The sequence below is a fragment of the Ixodes scapularis genome, unplaced genomic scaffold (assembly GCF_016920785.2).
Source record: "Ixodes scapularis isolate PalLabHiFi unplaced genomic scaffold, ASM1692078v2 PGA_scaffold2__306_contigs__length_199485367, whole genome shotgun sequence".
NCBI lineage: Eukaryota > Metazoa > Arthropoda > Arachnida > Ixodida > Ixodidae > Ixodes > Ixodes scapularis.
This window is the reverse complement of record NW_024609857.1, coordinates 155,049,895-155,073,204: the sequence shown is the minus strand read 5'-3', so window position 1 is coordinate 155,073,204 and position 23,310 is coordinate 155,049,895. Positions and strand designations below refer to the sequence as shown.

The following is a 23,310-nucleotide window of genomic DNA, read 5'->3' as shown; positions in this document are numbered from 1 at the left end:
TGGGTGGAAGCTGGAGTACGGGGGAAAGCTGTTTCCAAAGTTTCGCTCTGGCAAAAGGGGTGTCCGAACAGGCAGCATAAGAAATCGTGAGGCGGTAAAACTCCGTCATACGTCTTGCAACAATCCGCTTCGGTCCAAGTTTTTCTCTCTTTTTTCTTTTGTTTTGGCCGTGAAATTTTGTTTATTTTTGCAAAGTCCTTCACGGGGACCTTGAGCATGCTCACCACGAGGGTCCCGACAGCCCCTCACAGGCTCTGTTAGCTGCCGGTCAATCGCTCAAAAACTCAGCTGCCGTTCAAGTCCCGAAAACGGGAAAGGGGAGGATAGGAAGGCGCTGCAGTGGCAGAACAGATGGACAGGCAACAGGCACACCATTTGTAGGTGGCGTGAGACGTTAAGTCTGACGAGCATCCAGGTCACCGCAAGCTGAGGAGGCCTGGAGGAAATTCGAGATGTTTGCCTGGTGGTGTCCAAAAAGGAAACGGACTGACAGACTCAAACCTCCACTGCATATGACGAAGTTGTGTCGCCTCACGACTTCTGAAGTGTCCTGTTTGGACAGCCTTTAAAGAAACACTGACTGGGTATTTATGCTCGCCAAGGTTTTTACTCCGACATTACATATAAGAGTCCAACTACCTAGAACACATTGTGCGGCTCGAAGTTCGCTTTCTTTCCTCCCGAAAACCACCGATCGAGAACTGGCCGGTTTGAGCCGCTCTCACTGTCTTCTCCGTGGTAACGTGCCCTTTTCTATGGTTAGACACAACGACCAATGATAATAAGAGTCGTCAGTCATCGAAGGCAAACGCTCAATATTAAAATATAAAAAAATACGACACCCATTTTTTGTAGCTTCTAAAAAGCTGATAATACTTTGATTGGGAAAAAATTGAAAAGAAAATTGGAAGCTTTCTGTGCGTTCTTTGCGTAATTCACAACATTGCGTCGTATCGCGGAAGTAGCGTGCTGGGCGGCTGAACAGAGTGGTCTAAGCGATGGCAGCGGACGACGGGTGTGGGACCTGTACGTCAGAACTGTTGTTCGTGGTACCGGCGAATGTGTCTAGCGTCGAAAAAAAAAATCATTTACCGATGCAAACGATTATGATTTATTCCGTTACGACACGCCCGACCACCAAGCTGGCTCGCACGAAGGCGTCGCCGAGTCGTCGCGCCTCCTCCTAGCTGAAAACATCGCTCGCCTTACAAATACGAATCGGTAATAGCTTGAAAAACGCGCAAACGTCAAGCACAAGAGTACTTGACTTTAGCGTTTTTCGTGAAACGTGCGAGTTTTTTGCCTGCTTCGCACAACCGGAGAAACGAAGGAAAAAAAAAAAAAAGGGAAACGCGGTCAGGGGTAGTCCGCATCTTCTGGGTGAGTACGAGAGCAAATGACAAAAGCCCGGGTCCACTCAATTGGATAAGTCGCCCGAGGATGGTTCACATTGAGACAGAAGTTCCCGTAGTTTGACCGAAACTCATTGAAGAGGCCAGGTAGCGGATATCGCTTCGACGTTAAGGGCTAAACAGCTGTCTACGTTACCCGCAAGCTCTTAGATGTAGAATACCTAATGCCCCCCTTTAGCTAAGGACGCAAAGTGGCTAAATTTACAGTTCTTTACACGCCTCCGTTATTCGTGATTTTCAGCTGCGAGGAGGGTATTTCGACATAAGATAGCGCGCACCGAGCAGGCGTGACCGTAAAGGTTTTGGTAGAGTGGCGAAGTATCGGGAGGCTTCGAGGTGCTCTCTATCAATTTCGGAATAAATGACGGAAACGGAGCTGCGGGGTGAACTGAAAGCGTGAGACACCTTCTCCTCTATAAGGAATATTCACGGGACGCCATATTTGTGGGCGCTGTTTAGAGCGCATGCTCAGAACGAACTCACGTTACTGGGTTGCTAAGACCGGCAATCTTGATGGTGTGGAATGGACATTGCAAAAGAACTGAGGAAGCTCGCCATGAGCACGCGCTCAGCAGCCGCACACACGGCTATGGCCGCCAGTGAACACTCCCTATAGGATATGAGCGTGCATGATCGATAGTTGATACTTTTAAAAGGCGCTGCTCATGGACCGAGTAGGTTTTTAGTCCACGGGTAAGCATGGCTTGTACGGAACGTCATCGCACTACGCTGGTGGTCCTTCCTACTCGTTCTTGCTAACGAAAACAAATCCGATGGTAGGCAATGTACGCAGCGGAAGGCACGCGCTCGAAAGCAAGCCCACCACATTAATCGGCTGGTAGGACGATGATGCACTACGGGTACAAGATGAAAACTTGAAATGCAGAAGACAAAAATTCAATGAAAAGGCATATCGCTGTGAAAATCCCGACTTGAGCCAGCGCGACAGCGACGGTGGACCTCTATTCATTCCCGTTCACATGTGCGAATCGTTCGGTGGGGGTCGCCGTCGTCACCCCCGCGCGATCCCAATCAGAGCCACGGACTGCCGTTTCGAACTGCGCCGTGGGCCGCCGCTCGGGCCCCGCCATTGTCCCAATTAGTAGCGCTGACAAAAGGGGAAGCTGCGGGCGCATTGACTCGGCCGCGGCCCGCGCTCCGTGCCGAGCACGGTGTGGTGCCGAGAGAGCGTCGAGGTCGAAGAGACCGGGGAGGGGGGCGGACGTGGGGTCAGGCGGTGGGGACTGCCGAGGGTGCTTCAGCACGGCAGTCTCCCCCACCCCGCGCAGTTGGAGTTGCACCCCCGCTGTTGGGGGAGCCCGCGGGGCTTCTGGCCCCGGCGACGCTAACGATGCGTCGATGGCCCTCGCCCGCAGCGCTCCCCTCTTCTGCTACAAGTGGCCGCGCGCGCGCGCGCGCCGGTCGCGTGACCGGGGAACCCCGGGCACGACCGGCACTGTGCTGCGGGTTTGTGTTGGACGTGTTCGGGAAAGGTATAGACCTTTTCATTTCAGTAGTTGCCTGACCGGCGGGTAGAGGGCGCTGGCGCACTCGCCGCCATTAGGTTGCTTCAATTTAGTCGGTTTCGGTTTCAACGTGCACGCGATCGTGATGCTGTTTCATGCCACTTTCGATTAATTTTGCGAAATGAATTTTTTTCTAGTAGCACACAGCGAATGAAACAATAGTATTGAGCCACTTGGCAAACCACGAAGTGGTTTCGAGCCTAAATTGCGATCTTTTTTTACGAACACTATATGCGTCTGATTCCGTCCATCCTTAAATGCGGCCAGTTTCGACGGTGAAACAACTGCGCTGATGCACAGGGAGGAGTACCGTTGTCTACGGCCGTACCCGCGGACACTAAGTTCAAGAAGGAAAAAAAAAATTAAGAGCAGGACAAGCTTCCCCTGCAGCGTGCGCTCTTGCCTGCCGCCGTGCTTTGGCTGTGCGTGCACCGAGCGGTACGGAAGGTAGGTAGCTCGCACTCAAGTCAGATATCGAACTGATCATCTTATATTGCAACAGACTATATTGCATGAGTGCTTAGTGAAAAAGCAGGTCGACAACATGATTACCAATCTGCTGAATCACCAAGAACAGATGAACTGACAAGTTTACTGTTTTGGTTTCCGTACACCAACTTTTTCTAACTTCGAGACTGGAAACGTCTTTTATGATGACTAGTTTCATCTAATCACGTAGATAATATAAAAAAAGTGATATTGTCCCAGTCTGTTTTATTTAAAGAAATTGAGCGCTCGAGAAATATTTTGATAGACTAGCCTAGGCTGACTAGAAAATTTCTTTAACTAAAGTACTCATTTACAGCATTTAAAGATATTGGCCTTATGAAATAAACTTCTTGTAATATGGACATTTGCTTACGACGTTCTCAAGTTACGAGAATGGTAAGATAAGTGAATGCCAGACTTCAAATAAAGTCTGATATTCATCTTCCGTAAAATTTGCCGAATGAAATTGAAGAGCGCAAAAGAAATGATCTCCGATAAGTTTGGCTGAAGTCGAACGCCAGGCGCCACCCACTGGTACTGTGTAGAAAGCTGTTCACTGATTTGAAACGGCGCTTTGCACATTTTGACGTCGCCATCTACTGAAAGTAACTCCCTATTCGAAGTCGACCACCGGCTGCACACGGGTGATTTTCATGCAGAAGGATTCTTTTCGGCGTCACATTTTGTGAATCATAGGCACTATCAAGCTGTCTGTGACAGTTTCTTACGCGGGGAGTTGGAATATTTGTGTTGAAATAAATTAATTGAAACTACATGGTTATATTAAAAAATGACTTAAGCAACTGAAAGACTATGGACATGGGACCAAGCACGATATACAATTCCGTAAAATTCATAAATAAACCGATAAAGCGAATGCTTATATAAAACACGCGATTAAGAACGTAAAACAGATATTGGTGTGATATTGCGAACAAACAAGGTGCTTAATGTTAAGGTACCATAATTTCTAGCATAAAAATAATTCAAACAAAATGTTTGTTCCCGAGTCTTGTCCACAAGTTCCCTAGTGTAATCAAAAGAAACTGTTTTCGATCTGTTGTAGCTACAAAATACCATGCTTTCAGGAAAAACACGTGGCTAATTATGCTGAGTCTTTTTGTTTCCTTCCTTGACACCAATGCGCACTCATATATATAATAACATTAGGCTTCCTACTGCAAATGTTCCGCCCTTATTACTAACCAAACCTCAGTTCTCATAAGTTATTGGTATTTGAACCCTCGAGGCTCTCTTCAACTTATATATGTATTCAATGGGCGCAAGTGCTAACGCTGATACCTGTTTTTATAAAACCTCTTCACACGTATTTCGCACCCCGACGGTAAAAAATATTCAAAACGTGTTACAAAATCAACTACAGAAGTTGCGCGCATAATGATGTAATGCAATTGCATGGTAAGTATGAGTATCGGACGACACTTTACGGAGTAAGGCAAGAGACGCGGTGAAACGCGACGAAAAACACGATTTCAACGCATCCGCCAAGGTGCGGACGGGAGAGCGGAGCAACAAGTTGAAGCAACCTAATGGCGGCCGCATCACGTGATTCCAAGATGGCAGCGCCCATGCGGCGGAGGGTGAAAAGGTCTATACGCGCCGCTCTCGATGCTCTGCAGCCTCTGCCGCAATGCGGAAAACATAATGAGTGCAGCGTTATTAGGGAGTGTTCGTAGACCGCGTTTCCCACTTCGCTAAGCCCTCCGCAACGAAGAAGTTGCTACTGCCTCCCGCGCCAATAGCCTTGACCGTAGAGTTCCGGGTATGGTAGCGGGTCGCGGAGGGCGTTGCGGGGCGGCGAAAACGATCTACGAAAACTCCCTACTCCGGGTTGAGCCGTTTCCGTTTCGTACTGTCTATAACGGGTGACTCCCTCCGCTACCGAGGCATCCGAGACTAATAATTTGTTCGTCGAGGTGCCGGTACTACGCAAGTGTGGTTTTACCTCGGCCGAACCGAGTAGACAAGAATAATTATCAGAGGAGTAGAAACGGAAGACGTATGCGGATGAATACGTAGGTTACTGATCGCGTATGAGCTAGCTTGTTTGCTTGGAGTGAGTTGATACCACCAGAGCGTCAAATACCTAATAAGGTCTTTAAGGACAAAGTCTTGCGTAAGTAACGCGAGGCACCAAGGCCGAGATTGGACACCATTAAAGGGGAACTCCGCCGATTTCTTTATGGTCCCCGATTTGCTTGAAATTTTGCTAAACTCGCCAAACAACATCGCCAAAATAGTATCCCAAATATTAGGTCAAAATAATTTTTTTTCACGAAGTTATTGAATTTACAATTTTGGTCCTCACCATGTTTTTCAAACTGAAAGTCTCTACTGGCAACAATGAAAAAGTGACGTCATTGGAAGTGCAGGGGTTCACACTTTGGACTGTAGAATTTGTTCCCAACTGATTCGAAGCAGTTTCGTGGTGTCAAATGAATGCCTTGGAAGCTCGCTCCAGTCTCCGCGCTCCAGCACGGAACAAATGATTGGCATATTCTATTTTTTAGACTGCGCGCCCGACTGGCAAGCTGAACTTCCACTGACGTCACGGCCCTGAAAAGGGCGGGTATATTTGAATGTCTGTTTTTGCATCATTTTCATTTGCCGATTTCGCAATAACTATTATGAATTTCACGATACTAAATAGCATACCAGAAAGGGTAAAGGCCTGGGAGTCAGAAAATATAGTTAGTTGAGGTAGCTCAAAAATCGACGGAGTACCCCTTTAAGCGAATATTCTGCGAGTAAACAGGAAGTTTCCACGATGGCGTTTGCTCTCCGGGTGGCGTATAAGAACAGTGGCTGTTGTCGCCGCCCACAAAGCCAGCACATTTAATCCTGGAGTTCAACCTAATGTGCCACCACTGGGGTAAAAAGGAATCTGTATATTCAACTATATTATTTATCACAAGAAAGTGTATATTTTGCAACGGATGGCTACCGTCGCAACGCATGGTCACCGCGGCAAGAAATTTCGTTTTGGCATTTGTGTGAAGCCCCACATGGCGCAGAAATATCAAAGGTGTTACAAACACCGGATAAAATCCATCTCACACTATAAAAAAAAAATGTATCACCTCACACCCTTTTGTCCCACATAATACACCCCAAAACTTAATTTCGACGTACAGCGCCCTATAGTCGAACAGACGGCGCAAACATTTACGATTGGCTTGATAACGGTGCGATATAACTCATTAAATTGCTGAAGTACGTATCAAAAATCACAGAAATAAAAGACAAGATTTGCAGCAGGGAGGAAAAAAAAACGAATACTGTAAACGACTCATTTTTCCCGGGCTCATTATTTCGCGATATCGGTCAAAGCTGAAGTTTTGAAATAATTCGCGGGTTCTAATTTTCGCGACGCGGTGGAATCTCAATATAGATTCCAATGTGTTTACATTTGACCGGAATTGTTCGCGGGACCTATTTTTCGCTAATTGCAGACGAATCGCGAAATACCCGAAATTTAGGGCTTCGCGAAAATGAAGTCGTTTACAGTATTTTTTTTATTGTAGTCAGTAAGATGTACATTAGCTATTTTAATAAGTTGTACCACAGGGCTATCAGGCCTGTCATGAAAGTTAGTATCGTCGGTTAGACGTCAGTGCGCTGTACGACGAACTGAAGTTTTGGGGTGTATTCTATGGGACAAAGGGTGTGAGAGCTAGTACACCCTTTTGTGTTAGAGTGTATGATGATGCCCGTTTCTAATTTCCTGGCCTCGTTCGGCGGTGTACATAGGAACGTAACTTTAGAAGTCGCATTCGTGTGGTCAACACGACACTCTCCCGAGGAATAACAAGTAGTTATGAAAATTATGATATTTTCATTCGGGTATCTGCTATGAGTCGCAGGCTATTACATTCATATTACAGGTTCATAAAACCCAATTTTAACAAAATTTCAACAATATAATTCTTTAGGGGAACGCCGATTCTTTTTGTTATGTTGAAGTAACTTTTTCACCAAACTTTCATTTGAAACTTCCGAGAGAGTGCGCATACATACGCTCTGCAGGCGTCTCTCGTTTTATCTGGCTCTCTTCCTTTCATCTACCCTAATCACTCATTAGACTTTTCCCAGCTAGGTAAAATAAACCAAACAGCCATGGCCTCGCACCCATAAACGAGGCGTTTACTGACTGACTGTTTGGAGTGTGCAGCTTTGCATGTGCATCAAAATTCCTTGGCATTTGTTGGCACATTTCCTCAAAAGTTCGATTCTGGTTAACTGGAAAAAAAAGAAAAAAACAGACATGGTAAGCTTCAGAGATACAGAAAGTGATACCACATCGCTAATCCGGAAATATCGATTACGCCACAAAACACAGCCATTCAAATATGAGTCCAATAAACCAAGATAAAAAGGAACATATTGAGCCATACGAGTCCACCGTGAAAAAAAAAAGAGTAAAAGAATGAATAAACGTTTTATTTAATGTATATTTCTCGATCGAAGACTAAATGGGGTGGAGAAGCCATATATAAAAATGAAATAGGTGTCACAAAATATATTATACACTTTGTGGGGCTTCAGCAGAAGAAAGCATTCGGCGAGAACCCCACGTGAGCCGGTCTCTGAATACGAAGCCATTCATTCAACGCAGTGTCGCGCGGATTCCGAACAGCACACTATTTCCTTTTCCTTTTCCCCAATGGCTCAGACCGTTAGACTTGACAAAAGGCGAAAACACAAAGTAGGCGAAGTCTCCACTCTTGCTTTTACATTGTTTAATTCTGAACCTCAGCGTTGCAAGTAACCTGGCCATGTTTTTGTTTGTTCCGGCTTTCCTCGGGGCCACAAGAGAGTATACTCATGCGTGCGCCGTCTTGTTCTCTTTGACTTTCGTTCGGCTTGCAGAATCCAGGAACGCCAAGCGAAATCCCCGCCCCCTCCGCTTTTGACATGGCCAGACTTGTACATGTCATATCTTAAATACAGTATTCTACTCCTATTATTATATCGTAAACACTTCTGGAAGTAACCTGATATCCTACAAGTACCTTCAAATACGACAGGCAATTTTCTACGAATACAAAGAGCAAATCTCTCTAAAACAAAGCATCTATTATATCTCTATTTGAGAACTCCATATTTGTAGTAAATGTTAATTTAAATATTTTAATAATATAAATACTTTGTACTTACTAATTCAACTATTTTTACTTCCAGTTTTCCAGGAGCCGCTCTGCGATTGGACACATTTCGTCTGCGATATTTCAACTAGTCCCAACGTTGCGGGCAAAGGGCCAAGCTGTCGGACACAAATTGAGAGAGACAGATGTTATGCGAGAGAATTCGACTGCTTGGTAATTATGGGCTTTATGTTAATTTATATTGTAGTTAGCTGTCTGACTGAACTGCAAAGACAAATTTCACTTGGGAGTATCTTGAAAGCAACAAGTTACTTTGCTGAGTATTTATCTTTTATTAATCTTATATTAATCTAGTACTCTTTTCAGATTCCTTTAGCGTATTTAATACTTCATTTCGTGGTTATTTTACTGGGTTCAAAGTAAGTAACTTAATTTAAATACTCTTTTTATTGTTATTTCGTGCAAGTCTGGATGTGGGAATTACCTACCATCGAACTGGCGTGCGGCCATGCAGTCAGTAGATAAAGACTCCAGGCTGGGACGCAGTGTTCTGCATTGGATGAATTGCTCCTAAGTAGTGCTCAACAAGTCTCTCAATATGTATGAGAGCAGACTGACCTTTAGCACTGTAAACATCGATCTTCTCCAATTTGCTTTGATTCTGCTGCGGCGATTTCTGCTCACGGTCGGGTGTGTTGTGCGGGTAAGCTATTCTCTAGCATAAAACCTATACTCGTAAGCGAAATTATAAAAGTGGAAAGGTATATAGTTGAAGACATTGGATGAAGATATGAATGTAAAAAATACAAAACTTAGCTATCTTGCGTCTTTTACTAGGTCTTTTCCTTGTCTAAGACATTCTAATTGGGTCAAAGCACGTGAGAGTACAAGTGAAGTCTCTCGTTAGCTCGCCTCCCAAACTGCTTTAAATCACTGTTTCAAATATGACTGAGAGTAATCTTGCTGCGTGATGGACACGTGACATGTGGGAGGGTCGGTTATACGGGTTCGTAGCATTTGCTGCGTTAAGGAGGCGTGGCGTTGGCTGTGTGAATGTGTGCCAACTCGGTGGACGTCGTGTGAGAGGGCTGCATATAAAACATAATGTGAAGAAAATATTTTCAGCTGCGTTTGAGACGTGTGTGTATGTCCCTTGTACCCTTTGTCGTCCGTCGTCTCCGTTTAGAATACTTTCTAATGTTAACCAGCTCGCCCGTTTATTAACCTTCTCTTCTCAATGATCTGTTTACCTTCACGATTGCGCAATCGAGCTGCGAGATTTCGGCTTCTTTTTGTATCTAGTTAGGTTTACTTCATCTGGTGTCGCCAGAACCCAATTTTTTTAGACACCATGTGTAATGGCGGAGTACCCAACGCAACAGGAGCTTTGTAATATTCGGCATCTTTCTTCTTCATTGCGACTGACACGATTGAAACAACCCTGTGATGCGCTTCTTACGCGGCACGCACCCCTTGGTGATCGCATATTGCAGCGAATCTTCTAGAAAAGCATGGTGGGCTAAACCTCTTCAATACATTCAGAAGATTGTATTTGCGTATCTTCTTCATAGTCGAATCTGAAGGTCTCCCAAAGAGAAAGTCGCGGCTCTGGCGCCACGTGGTGGCGATCCTGTTGGCATGGCTCGTAAGCAGATGCATCAGCTCCCTGGAATCCGGTTTCTTCGCACGCGCACGCCTGGCGTGAGCACACGCGCGCATATTTACATATTGCGCATAAGCATGTGGACGCGGGTGGATCTTGTTGTTTTAAGCACCATGGCGAAGAACACACTGTCGTACTTTCTGAAGTGTACAATGGGCTTCATGCGCATAAAACCCCGAGGGGCGGGTATGTACTAAACCCTATTTTCATATTGTCCACGTTCAACCTGGTGTTGCACAAATTGCTGCAATTACTTGGTTATAAAACTCAGTAATTTCATCGTCGACCATAACAGCCATGCAATATACACTGTGTTTTCCTAAATGCGAGATGGCTTAGACAGTCACTGACCATAACTAGTAAAGAGACGTTTGTAATAAATATACATTCTGTGTATTTTAAACAGCGAAATTCTATATGCATTTGCCTGTAATGTGTAGTGATAAACTCAATTCATCTAATGTGCAAATTGCTCGCATAGTCGTGTCCACATTCTGACCTTTTTAGTGGATATTCCGCTGTGCTGAAGGCTGACTTGTTGCACGTAATGAGTTACAAGTAACTGAATACTTGTAATCAATTACATTTTGTTGTAACCTTTTTAACGCTTCAGTCAGGCACGTAGCATGTGGGGGGGCCCATGGGGCCCGCCCCCCCCCCCCCCCCCCCCCCGAAATCTTCCATTTTGCTGGGATCTCCTCTCCCCCCTCCCCCTCATACAGCATTTTGTCATGAGCGCCCCCCCCCCCCCCCCCTCCGAACCAAAATCCTGGCTACGTGCATGGCTTCAGTTACTTTTTTTAGAAAAACTTTCGCTGTAGATCAACTACTAATTTTCTCTAATCAATTATAACTAATCAATTATATGGTTCCGAAAGAGCTTAACTATTGAGTTGATTTTTTTCGTAAAAATTGCTCTCTCTCTCCGTGCGTAACTTGTCTATGTTACACCAACTTTAGACACTTTTTTACCCCAAAACAACTAAAGAAAGATACCGAAGATACCATAAGGATTGGAATATCAACGCGCTCAACGACGTTTTAAATGTAGAGATGTCGACAGTGCCTCGTTTCCTGTGTACGGGTTGTTACGATCCTGGTTTGCCGCGGATGAGACGGCTGTGTTCTGCACTGACCTCATCCAGCCACGCCAACCCTCATTCCATCGATTCCATCTTTTTGAGATGGAAGGGGGGGGGGGGGGGGGGGGGGGGGGGAGGGGGCATTCCACCTCGAAAATGTACAACAAGAAACAAAATGTAACGAACATACGTATGCATTTTTGATTTCGTCAGATAAAATTAAAAAATGTAACCTAAAAAGTAATCAATTACATTCTGGTAATTTTCGAATTATTTTTGTGATGCAGTAATTCATTACTATATTCAGTTATATTTTTCAATTAAGTATTTGTAAATATAATCGGTTACCTTTCTTTTTAGTGGCGCGTACAAGACTGACTGCAGGTACTCGCTTTTTAGACGATACGTCACTATAATGCGAATAGCATAACGTCCTTCTAATTTTAATGTAGTCCCTCTAATTCTATTCCTTGGAGTATGCCGCCCGCTTTTTCGCACGGTGCTTGTTTCCTGCAGCGACTTTGTATTTTGGGTCGAATGGCCACCATATATTGTCAAGTGCAAGAATGCAATTTTATCTCTCCGTTACTGACACTTAATAACGATACGATACACGCTGAAATGCGAATGAGCTGTATCTGTATCGTTATCGGAAAGCAAAGAAGTACGTACGATAACTTTATAAGGCATCCTTTTTATTTTTATGAACTAAAAAAAAAAAAAAGCGAGTGAAGCCAAATGTAATAAGAACTAGATCTATATTACAGCGTGGTGCATGGCAATGTGCATGCGTTCGAGTCTTCTGCCTGTGTTGGGCTCGACACGTTCCGAGTCCCGACAGTCGTATGTGCCTAGTGGTCCCATCCGTGAAAGCACCTAAAGGCCCGTTCACACTCTTGCAACCGAGTACGACTGAGAGAGACCAGACCGGTTTTTAAGCCTCTTGCGACGTCTTAGGACCGGATGCGCTGCAGCGGAGCTGGTCCTAAGAGATCGCAGGAGGCTTAAAAACCGGTCTGGTCTATCTCGGTCGTGCTCGGTTGCAAGAGTGTGAATTGGCCTTAAGATCCTTGAGTCAACGCGAATTAGAAAAGGCTCATGGCCCTGCAAAGCACGCATGTATTTTGACATGTCCATCAACACGCCGTATGCAGAGCTGAGTTTTATGAGAAAAACAGCCGACGCACACGTACAGTGCTCAGCAAACTTATTTGGAACACATGCTAAGCCTACTCTTGGCTTGTTCTATTTTTTTTTTCTATGTGGGCGTCCATAGCTGGCGCTAGCCCTAAGTTCTTTTTTTTCTGTGTCCCAATATGTCCGTAGCATACCTTCAGTTCACATAGATATGCGCAGTTCTCTGATATTTTATCTTTTTTCTGCATTCAATATTCCACAAGTGTTCCGTATAAGTTTGACGAGCACTGTACAATTTCGGCATGCGCCGTCGTTTCGTTCTGAAGCGCCGTCTCGTCGACCTCTCCTACATCTTTCTCGCGACAACACGAGTAAGGATATACGACAAACGCGCGTCTGACTCACGCCCATGTGATGTAGGGGCGCAAGTGGCCAATAAAGTACATAAGACGGACATATGCAAATGTGTAGAGGGCAACCCTACCAACACCTCCTAGAAAACAAAGCCGTATCACGAGTGCTGCGTCGGCGTTTGGCTGAGGCTCGTGTTCTGAACGAGGGAAGACGAGTTCAAGGCTGTCACTTACGGAGCACACGTGCGCAGTCAGCGTCCAACGCTGGACTCCAGCAGACGACTTAAAAATTAATGCAGGACTATACTCGTTTTCACCTCAAGAATCGTAGTAAAAAAAGTCCGACTTCTCGCGGAGCATTACTAATTTTCCCCTTTATATAAAGAATTAACACATGTGTAAGTGCATTTTAGATCAGATATATGTTATCTTATCAAGACGTACGCGTTTCAAACTCCAAAAGTATCGCTTCTTCCTCTGACAAGCAAATATTGTAAGAACTACTTCGCGCGGCGTATGAACAATGCGCAAAACTTCCTTTTTTCTTGAGGTGAAAACGAGTATAGAGACACTACGCCCTTGACCTCTACGAGAGGTTGGACAACCCTTCTCCCTTCATTTGTGCCATATCCTCCCCACTCTCAGGAGGAAAGATGCCACGCCAGAAACGCCCGCGAAGTCCGTGTTAACTTTCCTTCGAGTGCAATTCCGTATTAGAAAAAATCTTTGGAGGACGCGTGGACCGCCTCGGGCCTGCCCGCGGGGCTCACCGTCCGGGAAGAGGGCTCTCATCTTGAGGTAGGAGGTGGTGAGCCGAATGACGGACGCCTTGTCCAGCTGGCTGGTGATGGCCGCCGGCAGAGGGAGCAGCTTGCCCAGCTCCACGAACTCGGCATTCTCCTTCTCGCGCCGTGACCGGGCAGCGTTCTTGGACTTTTCCTTCATCGCGGAAGGGCCGGCAGCAGGGACCGCCGCCGCAGGGAACTCGGGCTTGGCTGCCCCTGCGTGCACCGCACCCCTTCTGTTCGAGAAGACTCGCGCAAGGCGCGGGCACACCCAACACCACCTCGAATAATCGAAGCCTGTACACTAGAATTTTGACGTCCTCGCAGTGAATTCGAACAAAGACACAGATTGGGCGCGAGGGCTACGTCAGCGCTCGGCTGAGTCTCGTGTCCAATCAACGGGTCGAAGGGCGCACGGCAGTGGTCTCAGGTCCAATTACTGAGTAGATCCATCCGACTGTGATGGCGTTCAGTAAAAGAAAAAGGGAATGTTCACAGGCCTCGATTGCTCTAGCTAGTGCTAGCACAGCCATTGCCGGTTTGCGTGAAACATCTGCAACCTCGTATGTCTAAGGTCCTAGCCCCATTTGAGCGGCAGGCAGCAATAACCGACAGCGACCAACCTCAAGCACGTGCAACATGCACGCCAAGGTATCTGTGGTAGGCACGAAATCTCGTGGTGCCGGTGATGTAAGTGCGAGTTATTAGGCCGCAGTCACATTGCTTATGCATTCTACCATAGCCTCCTTTATACTAGAAAGCCTGTCAATTTCACGATGCAGCCATTAAGCGCCCGACCGCCGGAAAATCGCGAGGAGCAGCGCCGAGCAGTTACCGATGTGGTAGCGCAGAGCCACTTCTGCTGTGATCCCTAAGCCTATGATGATAATGCAATTAAACGCAAAGGTGCAAGCGGGCTGGACAAGAATGACGAAAATAATCCCTGGAGAAGGGGAACAAGGGGACAAAGGACAAACAAAAATCTGCAGACACAGCTAGGTGACTGGTGCGTGACCAAAACAATCCGCCTGGTCCCGGTGTCGAATCAGGGGCCTCTCCATTTCCAGTGGAACGCTCTACCAATTGAGCTAACCAGGAGTTAGACGTCAGTAGAGCAAACGGGTTTTATCAGCTGACACCAGTCTAACACAAACAACGGTAAACGGCTTGCCTTTTTAAGGTTATGATGATAATGCGATTAAATGCAAAGGTGGAAGCGGGCTCGACAATAATGACGAAAATTAAATGCCAAGACGCACCTCTTCGCGAAAACAACAAACCTTGACGGAGAAAAAAAGAAAAGAAAAGAAAGGAGCGACCAGCACATAGAGGAGTGGAAGGGGAGTGGAATAGTGGGGGGGTCGACGCAAAATTTTCTCCTTTCATGAAAACAAAATGAAGCGCGTTCGTGTTTCCGGATTTTACCGCTGGGGTATTATTTGGCGCTGCACGAGAGAACCCCTGCGCGCGCCCTCTTCTCTGATCTCCTTCCCCTCCACAGCGGCCACGCTATTTCGCGATTTGATAGGCTGTTTAAAATAAAGGGGGCTATGATTATACAAGCGACAAGGTGCCCACTGCGGATATGATGACAGAATTTTTCGCGGACACGCCTCAAGAATGTTTGAAGCATATTTGCTTCATACATATTGTTTAGTAACTCGATCCTGCCCTACCTCCCATATTTTTTTCTCTTATTCGTCCTTAATTTCTACTTCAACCTTTAGACGTTATACTCGTCCCCAACCCAGAGAGCTGTTTGTCTCGAATAGCCATGACCTAGTCCCTACAGGGGACGTATACCTTTAGCTGACTGGCATGAGTGGGAAACACTCGTTTACGCTTTCGTCAACAAAGCACCGAGAGTCCTTCCAGACGGTAGGTGGCAGGTCTAGGTGGTTTCTTGATCTGGAAATGTCGACAGTGCCGCGGCAGGAGTTCCCCGACAAGTCTGCCGTACACCAGCTCAAACGGTGCCTGTGGTGTTCAGTGTGAACGCAGCTGTACTGGCATATTTATTCCAGTCTCTAAGTGTGGTATTCTCAAAGGCTGAAGGCATACCGCCTTCGGGGCGATTCCTTCGTTCCACGAGTACATTTGTCTGGGGATGGTACGGGGTGCTGCTGCGTGTCCTGGTTCCGTAGTCCTGCAGCGCTTGCTCCTCCAGTTTAGACACAAACAACTTTCCTCGATCAGAAATTATGAGACGCGAAGATCCATGGCATAGCACAAATTTGTTAAAACACATGACGAGGTCGGTGGCTCCCGTGTTAAAGACTACTGCAACCTCCACCCACTCTGTTAGGTAGTAAGCTGCAACAATGATGTACTTGCTGACTGATGACGTCTTTGAACATGGACGGACGCGATCGATCCATATACCTTCGAACGAGGTGCCTGGAGGAGGAATTCAATGAAGCTCCAATTTCATAGGATGCAGTGATGTTTTTCGCATCTGACGCGTTGTGCAAGAGGGGACCTAATGTTGAACATTTTCTTTAACATGAGGCCATCAAAACCTCCTTGCGATCTTTTCTAATGTTTAATGCTGTCCCAGATGACCCGCTGTTAGGGCGTCGTGGCACATGACAATAATGCCGCGACATAAAGCTTTGGGCACAACATACAGCCACGAATCTGACCGTCGTGACCGACGGTATAGGATTCCGTCACGTAACTGAAAGTGCGCTTGTAGATTCCGTAGGATTTGTCTGTTCAGCGGAGATAAGTCATTTTCTGCGCTTCTGAGATTATCGATTATACTCGATGCCTCCACTTTCGCTGACTGTTCTGCCAGCAAGTCATGAAGGGTTAACACTGAAACCGCGCGAGCGTCACCTACTGGATTGCGTGAAAGGCAATCGGCGCCTTGATGGCAATTCTCGATTCGATGAAAAATTAAAAAAAAAAAATCGTAATTTTGAAGTTTCATGACCCATCGAGCAAGTTTCTGTATGAGGTCACTCTTGGAGTGGAGCTACTGGGAGGCAGAGTTGTCTGTGACCACTGTAAATGCTTTGCCGTACAGGTAAGGTCGAAACTTTTCAACAGCCCACACCCCCTGGAGGTATTCCAATTCGAAAGTGTGGCACCGGCCGTCAGGTTCACTTAGCTTCCTGCTTGCGTAAGAAACGGGACGTTCGCTACCATCCTTGCCTCGTTGTAAAAGAACAGCACCTAGCCCTTCTCCAGGGGCATCTGTGCAGAGGAAGGTAGGTGCGTCGTCCACAAAATATGAGCGTTGGTAGAGGTGTGGGGGACTACGTATGACTCGCCGCCGACGGTTTCTACGCAATAAGTGTGCTAGACTAATTGGGAATTTCCGCTGACGGTCGCCTGCGTTCTAAGTATTCTGGAATAAGAATGATATGCCCCTGGCGGTCGTCGACGGACTAATTATGGTGGACTAAGTACGGATCACAAACAACAGTCGTCAGCGGACTAAGTGTGAATCACTACCCACGGTCGAGTGTGGCTTAAGTATGCTGGACAATGTGAGACTTGCCACCGACGGTCGCCTTTGGACTACGTGCTCTTGAGTAAAATTATGGAAAGTTGGGCGAGTTGACGGTACATCTTCAATGGAAAAATAAAAACAGCGCCAAAAAAGCGGAGGACACGACGAAGTGTACAACAGAGCGCTAGAACTTGCAATTTCGGCGCTGTTTGATTGGGTCGTCGTTTCCTTGCATTGGCCTCGCTAAGACGTTTCCTATCTTATGGAATGACTTTCAGGTTCCCCGATGTCAGTTGTGCCGCCATTGTGCTACATTGCCAAGGCGAGCGCAACGTGCACAGAGCTCTAGCCTCGCGCTGTGTGAAAGTACTTGACTTTGTATTGAGTTTCATTCGCACACGCTCGAGTAACTAACTTTGGCAGAGTTTAACTACTGTGGAAGCTCCGCTAGCCTAGGTGACGTAGCACAAAATAGTTACACGCCGAGAATACGTCTGAAAATCAATTGTTCAAACGTTTCTTATCGACGGGCGCGTACACAATGATAAGGCGGGCTCTCTTTACCGCCGAGAGCGGTTTCGAGACAAATATCATGCCCTTCGGCGCCATGTGCTTTGACAGAGTTGGAGTACTGCGGATGGTAGGCCAGTCTAGGCCAGCCTAGGCCAGCCTAGGCCAGCCTAGGCCAGCCTTTACAATGTAGCACAAGGCAGTTGACACCGAGTGTAGTATCACTCGCCGCGGATAGTCGCGTGCTAACGAAATCGACCTATGTCTTCGGCAATGCATAGTTAAGGCCGACTCACACACTAGCGTTGAGTCCGACCGAGTGCGAGGGTCGCTATGGCAACATCTACGTCCGCTCCAACAAAACCGGTTTTTACCTCGTTTGTCAGGCAGCTGCTGCCTAGCAACCCTCGCACTTTGTCAAACTCAACGCAGATGTTTCAGCCGTTTTTCAGTCCAACGGCTCGCACGATCCGTAGTTCGGTTCTCGCTGGGCTCCTTGGTGAATCTCTCTGGCTTCGATTATCTGTGCCTAGTAATTATTAGGTATAAATGATTATGCCTTGCCTGCTGCGGGGTGTGCACCCCTCATGTTGTCTTCCCCTGCGTGTAACGCTTTCTCGTCAAATTTGAGTGTTACACGTTTTCATAAAATCCAGCCCATAAAGCAATTCCGTGTTAAAAACAAAATCGCAAGCAACACGAAAACACGGTACGTGACCTGGAACGATTTCTTGCTGATGTCATTGCATTTTTGTAGAAAGGCAAATATGGAAATCTGAAAGTCCGCTGCACGCTGGAAAGAAGAACTCTGGTGAAAAATCTCGTCTCTTCCAGTCGACAAGATCCTATTCTAAACGGGAGGGTGGCTTCCGCTGAGAATCTACGCTACGTCAGTTCGACTGCGTAACGAGAGCGGCAGGAACCTTCGCGTTACCGATGTCCGGGGCAAGCGTGACTCCGCATAGCGACCTGCTGATTTGGACAATGTCCGAGTGTGTCGTGCAACCACGCGGTGTTATGGGCAGCTTGCGTTGTGTCTTGTTTCTGGGTAAACCCTGTTGCCGTTTTTCTTTATTTGAAGTCAATGTACTGCACTGTGCGATCGAAAGACGGTGCGAGAAAGCTGCGCCACGTACCCCTCCGTGACTATCAACCCTATAGTATTTCACACTGTTGATAACACAAAGTGCAAACAAAAACTAAAAAAACAAAACAAAAAACCGTAAAATTTTTTTGTTGTTATTCTTACTAGATACTTTGGTAGCAAGTAAGCTTAGGGGTTTTAAAAAGGACTTTCCGCAGTGCAACTTTGCTTTGAATGGCGAACATCAGACGCAAGCACAAAGAACAATGTTGGTTATGACTTATACGCGAGTACTTCGAACTTGAAGAGGTTTGGATGCGACATTCCTTACAAAAATTACAACGAGTTTTAATTAAAAAAGTAAAGCATTCACTCAATACACCGCGTTTAGTCTCAATTGAAACTGAATCGGTTATTTCTTGTGAGTTCTTTATTGAATCGTCACAGGATATTGGCCAGCGAGTTCATTACATTTTTAGCAATATCACTCCAATTGATTTTTGGCAATAGTGTTTGAGTAGCATTTTTGCAATTGTGTTTCAATGGAATTTTTGCAACTAAGTATGAATGGAATTTTTTCAACTGTGTTTCATAAATTATTTTTTTTGCAACTGCGTTTAAAAAAAATCGTGCAACTTGTGCATTTTTATTTCATAATTTCTTAGAATCATTGAACATGGAGAGAAACGAAGCAGGCGAAGAAAACATACACAAACAGTGTAAAGCACTCACAATACACTGCTCCCCTTGACTACTCCACCACCTTATATACCCTACATATGAGCGGTATTCATTTGGCCGGTGACCACCTCATCATTTATTAAAGTTCCCAGTACGCTATCCCCTCCTCGAAAGTCGAATAAATGATATACAGTATTTCGACCTCATTGTACTTTATCCTTTAATAAAAAAAAGAAAACATTGGAACCAAGCAATAATCGCTCGGTGCAGTAGCTAAATCCACAAAAGCGATTCCTAGCCGGTGTTATCACTTCTCTGCATAGCACCACTCAGGACAAGACGAGGCGCGGTAGTTGCTCACTTTAAAATATTATATTGCTTCTTTTCTTTACGAAGTGCCTAGTATAATAGGCTCAATGATGCCATTATAATCACTGACAGTGTGAGAACGGCATGGCATGTCTTTCAAACACACGGCCTTCAGCACGCGCTCCTTGCCTTCCACCAACATCTCGCGCACGCTTGATGTGCAGGAGATGTTGAAGCGTTTTCGAGGGGGAGACTTACCGCTCATTCACACTGGAAGCGGATCCGCGTTCGCAAAGCGGTTGCGAACGCGGTTGTATAAAGATCCAGTACAATTGCACGCGCACTCGATGACATCAAGTGCGCGTGCAATTGTACTGAATCTTGGTACAACCGCGTTCGCAACCGCTTTGCGAACGCGGATCCGCTTCCAGTGTGAATGAGCGGCTAAGCTTGAGGGGAGACCTGTGAAGCTCCTCCCCATTGTCCTCTCCTTGTCAGTGACCTGAGAGTTATTGTAATACACGCTATGCTCTCGAAGGTGTCAAGGTTTGGATTCCATTTTTTGCACAAATGAGTCTGATCAAATATGTTTATTCTCAGAGACATAACTGTACACATGGGTATTTGCAGCTGTGCCCTTGCTGGGTTCCTCAACAGAGAAGGGCGCTAACTAGCTGATGTCAACTAGTGAATGGCAAAAACTTGTTTAAATCTCTAACGAGGAGACAAAGAAATGTCTCTCAAATAATAAAACTCAAGTGGGTTTCCAGTGGCTAAACTCAAAATAATGAATGGCAAAACTCATCTTAGTGAACTTAAAATAATCAATATTGAACTCTTAATTATAGAAGAAATTTAATAAGTAAATTCAAAATAATCGTTATTAAGTTCTTGATGGTAAAACTCGTTTGCATATTTAATGAGTAAATTCATATGAATAGATATTGAGTTCATAATGAGCAAAGTCAATCGCATTCTCAATAGGTAAATTCGACACTTAACCCCCCCCCCCCCCTCCCTGCCCAGGTCTGCAGTATTGTTAAATAAAATATAATATTGTATATTGAGTTCTAAATGAGCAATCTCAATGACATTGTTAATGAGTCAATTCAAAATAATATATATTAAGTTCATATTGAGCAAACTGGATCGCATTTTTAATGAGTAAAGTAGGAAAGAATGCATATTTCATTCTTAATGAAAAACTCAATTTCATTTTAATGAGTAAATTCAAAACAATATATATTCTGTTCTTAATGACTCAATAGCATCCCTAATGAGTAAATTCAACAAATCGATATTGAGGTCCTTCTGACCAAACTCAATTGCATTCCTAATCAGTAAATTCAATAGAATCGATACTGAGTTTCTTATAATGAAACTCATTAGACGTTGAGTTTATGTTGAGTTTCAACTGACTCTATAGGAATACATCAAAACCTAAATTGAGACTCATTGGTCATTTTCGTAAGGGATTTGTTCCTCATTACAGCAGAACAGTTGATTAGCTAATGAAAATAATATCTGCACAATTGCATATCACGTTGTGAAGCAAACTATAGATTATCTCAAAATGTCAGACAAAATTTAGAATATACGTGTATCGATATGTGATATTTGTTTCTAATTTGCCTTTGTATTTGCTATACCAGAATTGGAGAGGGCTTAGGGAAATTGCTATTGTAATTAAAATTAATAGAATGCGCATATCCTCAATTGGTATTCGAAAAGTTACTTCCACTCATTTGCATTTTTGTTTTGCTAAAAAAAAACGTGTCTGCGACGTTCAGTTGTGTGATTGGGCAGCAAACTTTGTGCTCTCGCTTGACACGTTGTCTTTGAGACCATTCGTGCCCAACAGATGCCGGTCTTTTCGCTTTCATTTTAGTCTTTCGAGCGGTCAATGATTAGATGAGTAATTATTTATGTTTTGTATTATTGCTTGTTTTATCGCGTCAAAACTTTTCTTGTCCTTTTTGTCGTCCCTCCTCTTGTTTCTTCAGTAACTTCCCCGGCCTATAAAGTAGGCAGCTGATGCCCAGTCACATTTTGTTTTTCCTATTTTGCTGTTCTACATCACAATGTATTTTACGAAATTGCACTCTTGGCATATATCTGTCTCAGCTGTCTCAGCTAGAGGAAAAAAATCAGAGCAACTTGACTATATAGAGCCTTAAATGTCGCCTTATCATCCATGAACTTGATTGAAACCACTAAAAACTTAAAAACGTTTTTCCAACATGCATTTCTTACTTTCCTTCACCCTCGCCCAAATGCATTCATGACCACGGCAAGTGTTGAAAAAAAAAAGTAAGGGTGATAAAGAACAGTTGGGGCGAGGCGAAACCTGCAAAAAGAGGGCGAGGTTGTAAGTCTGAATCGCTTCTCCAGAAAGTCTGTTTCACATACTAGCAGGCATAAAATTTTGGAGAAATATTGCAATGAATCTGGCCAGCCGAGAGCCCCTGGTTCGTATAACCTTCATGATATACGAGAGACGTCAGGCGATCGAGACCCATAACCAGAAGAACTCCTAGTCGGTGTTGTCTCAAGTGCCGCCATGTTAGCTACACGCGGCCACAGCGCTCAGCCGTTTCTGGCATGATGGCGCCGGAAAGGCTCTGCAAGGATTCACGACGACCGCGATTTACCGACTCCAGCCGGGCCTACTTTCGTGGAATCCGCTTGTGCGGCCGCACGTTCCTGAGGCTCGGGTCAGATGCCGCGGGGAGTGCGTCCCTGAGCGGGGGCTCGCTTCGCGGCCCAAGTGGTGTGGTAACCCGATAGCCGACGCTTCAAGGCTGGGCCGCGCGTACAAATCTTTGTCTTGGAAGTGAGACCTTAGATACCGAGAGCAGAGCCCGAGGGGCGAGAGCGCGGGAGCTCGGCGGTTTCTCAAGGTGGTCGACGCACATGGGGATCCGTCATCGTCGAACGGTGTGGCGTGATATGGGTTAAGTGAGCCGTGCGGCCTTTCTGACGGATTTTAAAGAATCGGTACCCTCGTTTTGAAAGTCGACGGTTGGGTTGTGAAACGCGCGCTGTCCTGGCTAATTTGATGCAACGTACTACATTTTATCTTTATTTTTGTGGAATCGTTTAAAGTCACAAAACAACAAAAGACGGCCACGGGACAAACATATATAAACCTTCACTGCCCGTCTCTAACGTTGTAAATATAAAAAAAAAAAAAAAAAACTGTGGCAGGGGGGGTTTTGGCCAGCTCGTCGAAAGCCGATTCGCCAAAGGCCAACTCGCTTAATATGACAACTCTCGCAGATCCATTTGCGGAAAGAGCAACTCGTCAAAAGAGGCAATATGTCGAAGTGCAATTTGTCAAATTGGCCGGAAGAAAGTTTTAAGTGAATGTCGAATTATTGTGGTCGCTTTTTGGCTTTCCATTTTCTGTCCTCCAAATTTACATCGTTAATTTTTTTACGGGCGTGCCAGTGAACAGTGGCACAATGGGAAAGCGGAACTCTACGAAGAACCATTCCCGGAACACTAAGATTAAGCGTCTGTGCCCCCCCCCCCCCCACCTCACACTGCATGATTATTAGTTTTATACATTTTAGTCTTAATTTTTGTCATTGCTAAGACGCCTGTGAGCGCTGCCGGGATATCTTGCCCGTAAACACTTTCGAGCACAAATTAAGCACGCTTCCGTGGTGCTTCCAATCCGCAGAGTTCGTGGAA

The 23,310-nt window shown here is 45.5% G+C and overlaps 1 protein-coding gene across 2 annotated transcripts in view; it reads right to left on the bottom strand.

Annotated features, from left to right (window-relative positions):
• The window catches only part of LOC8039240 (single-minded homolog 2), a 135,643-nt gene that overhangs the window by 88,729 nt on the left and 23,604 nt on the right, over positions 1–23,310 (bottom strand). For both annotated transcript variants that reach the window (XM_042292073.1, XM_042292074.1), the window contains exon 2: positions 13,559–13,789. In XM_042292073.1, the coding sequence (XP_042148007.1) occupies positions 13,559–13,733 (175 nt within the window). In that variant the 5' untranslated portion in view covers positions 13,734–13,789. The remainder of the gene's footprint in view (positions 1–13,558; positions 13,790–23,310) is intronic.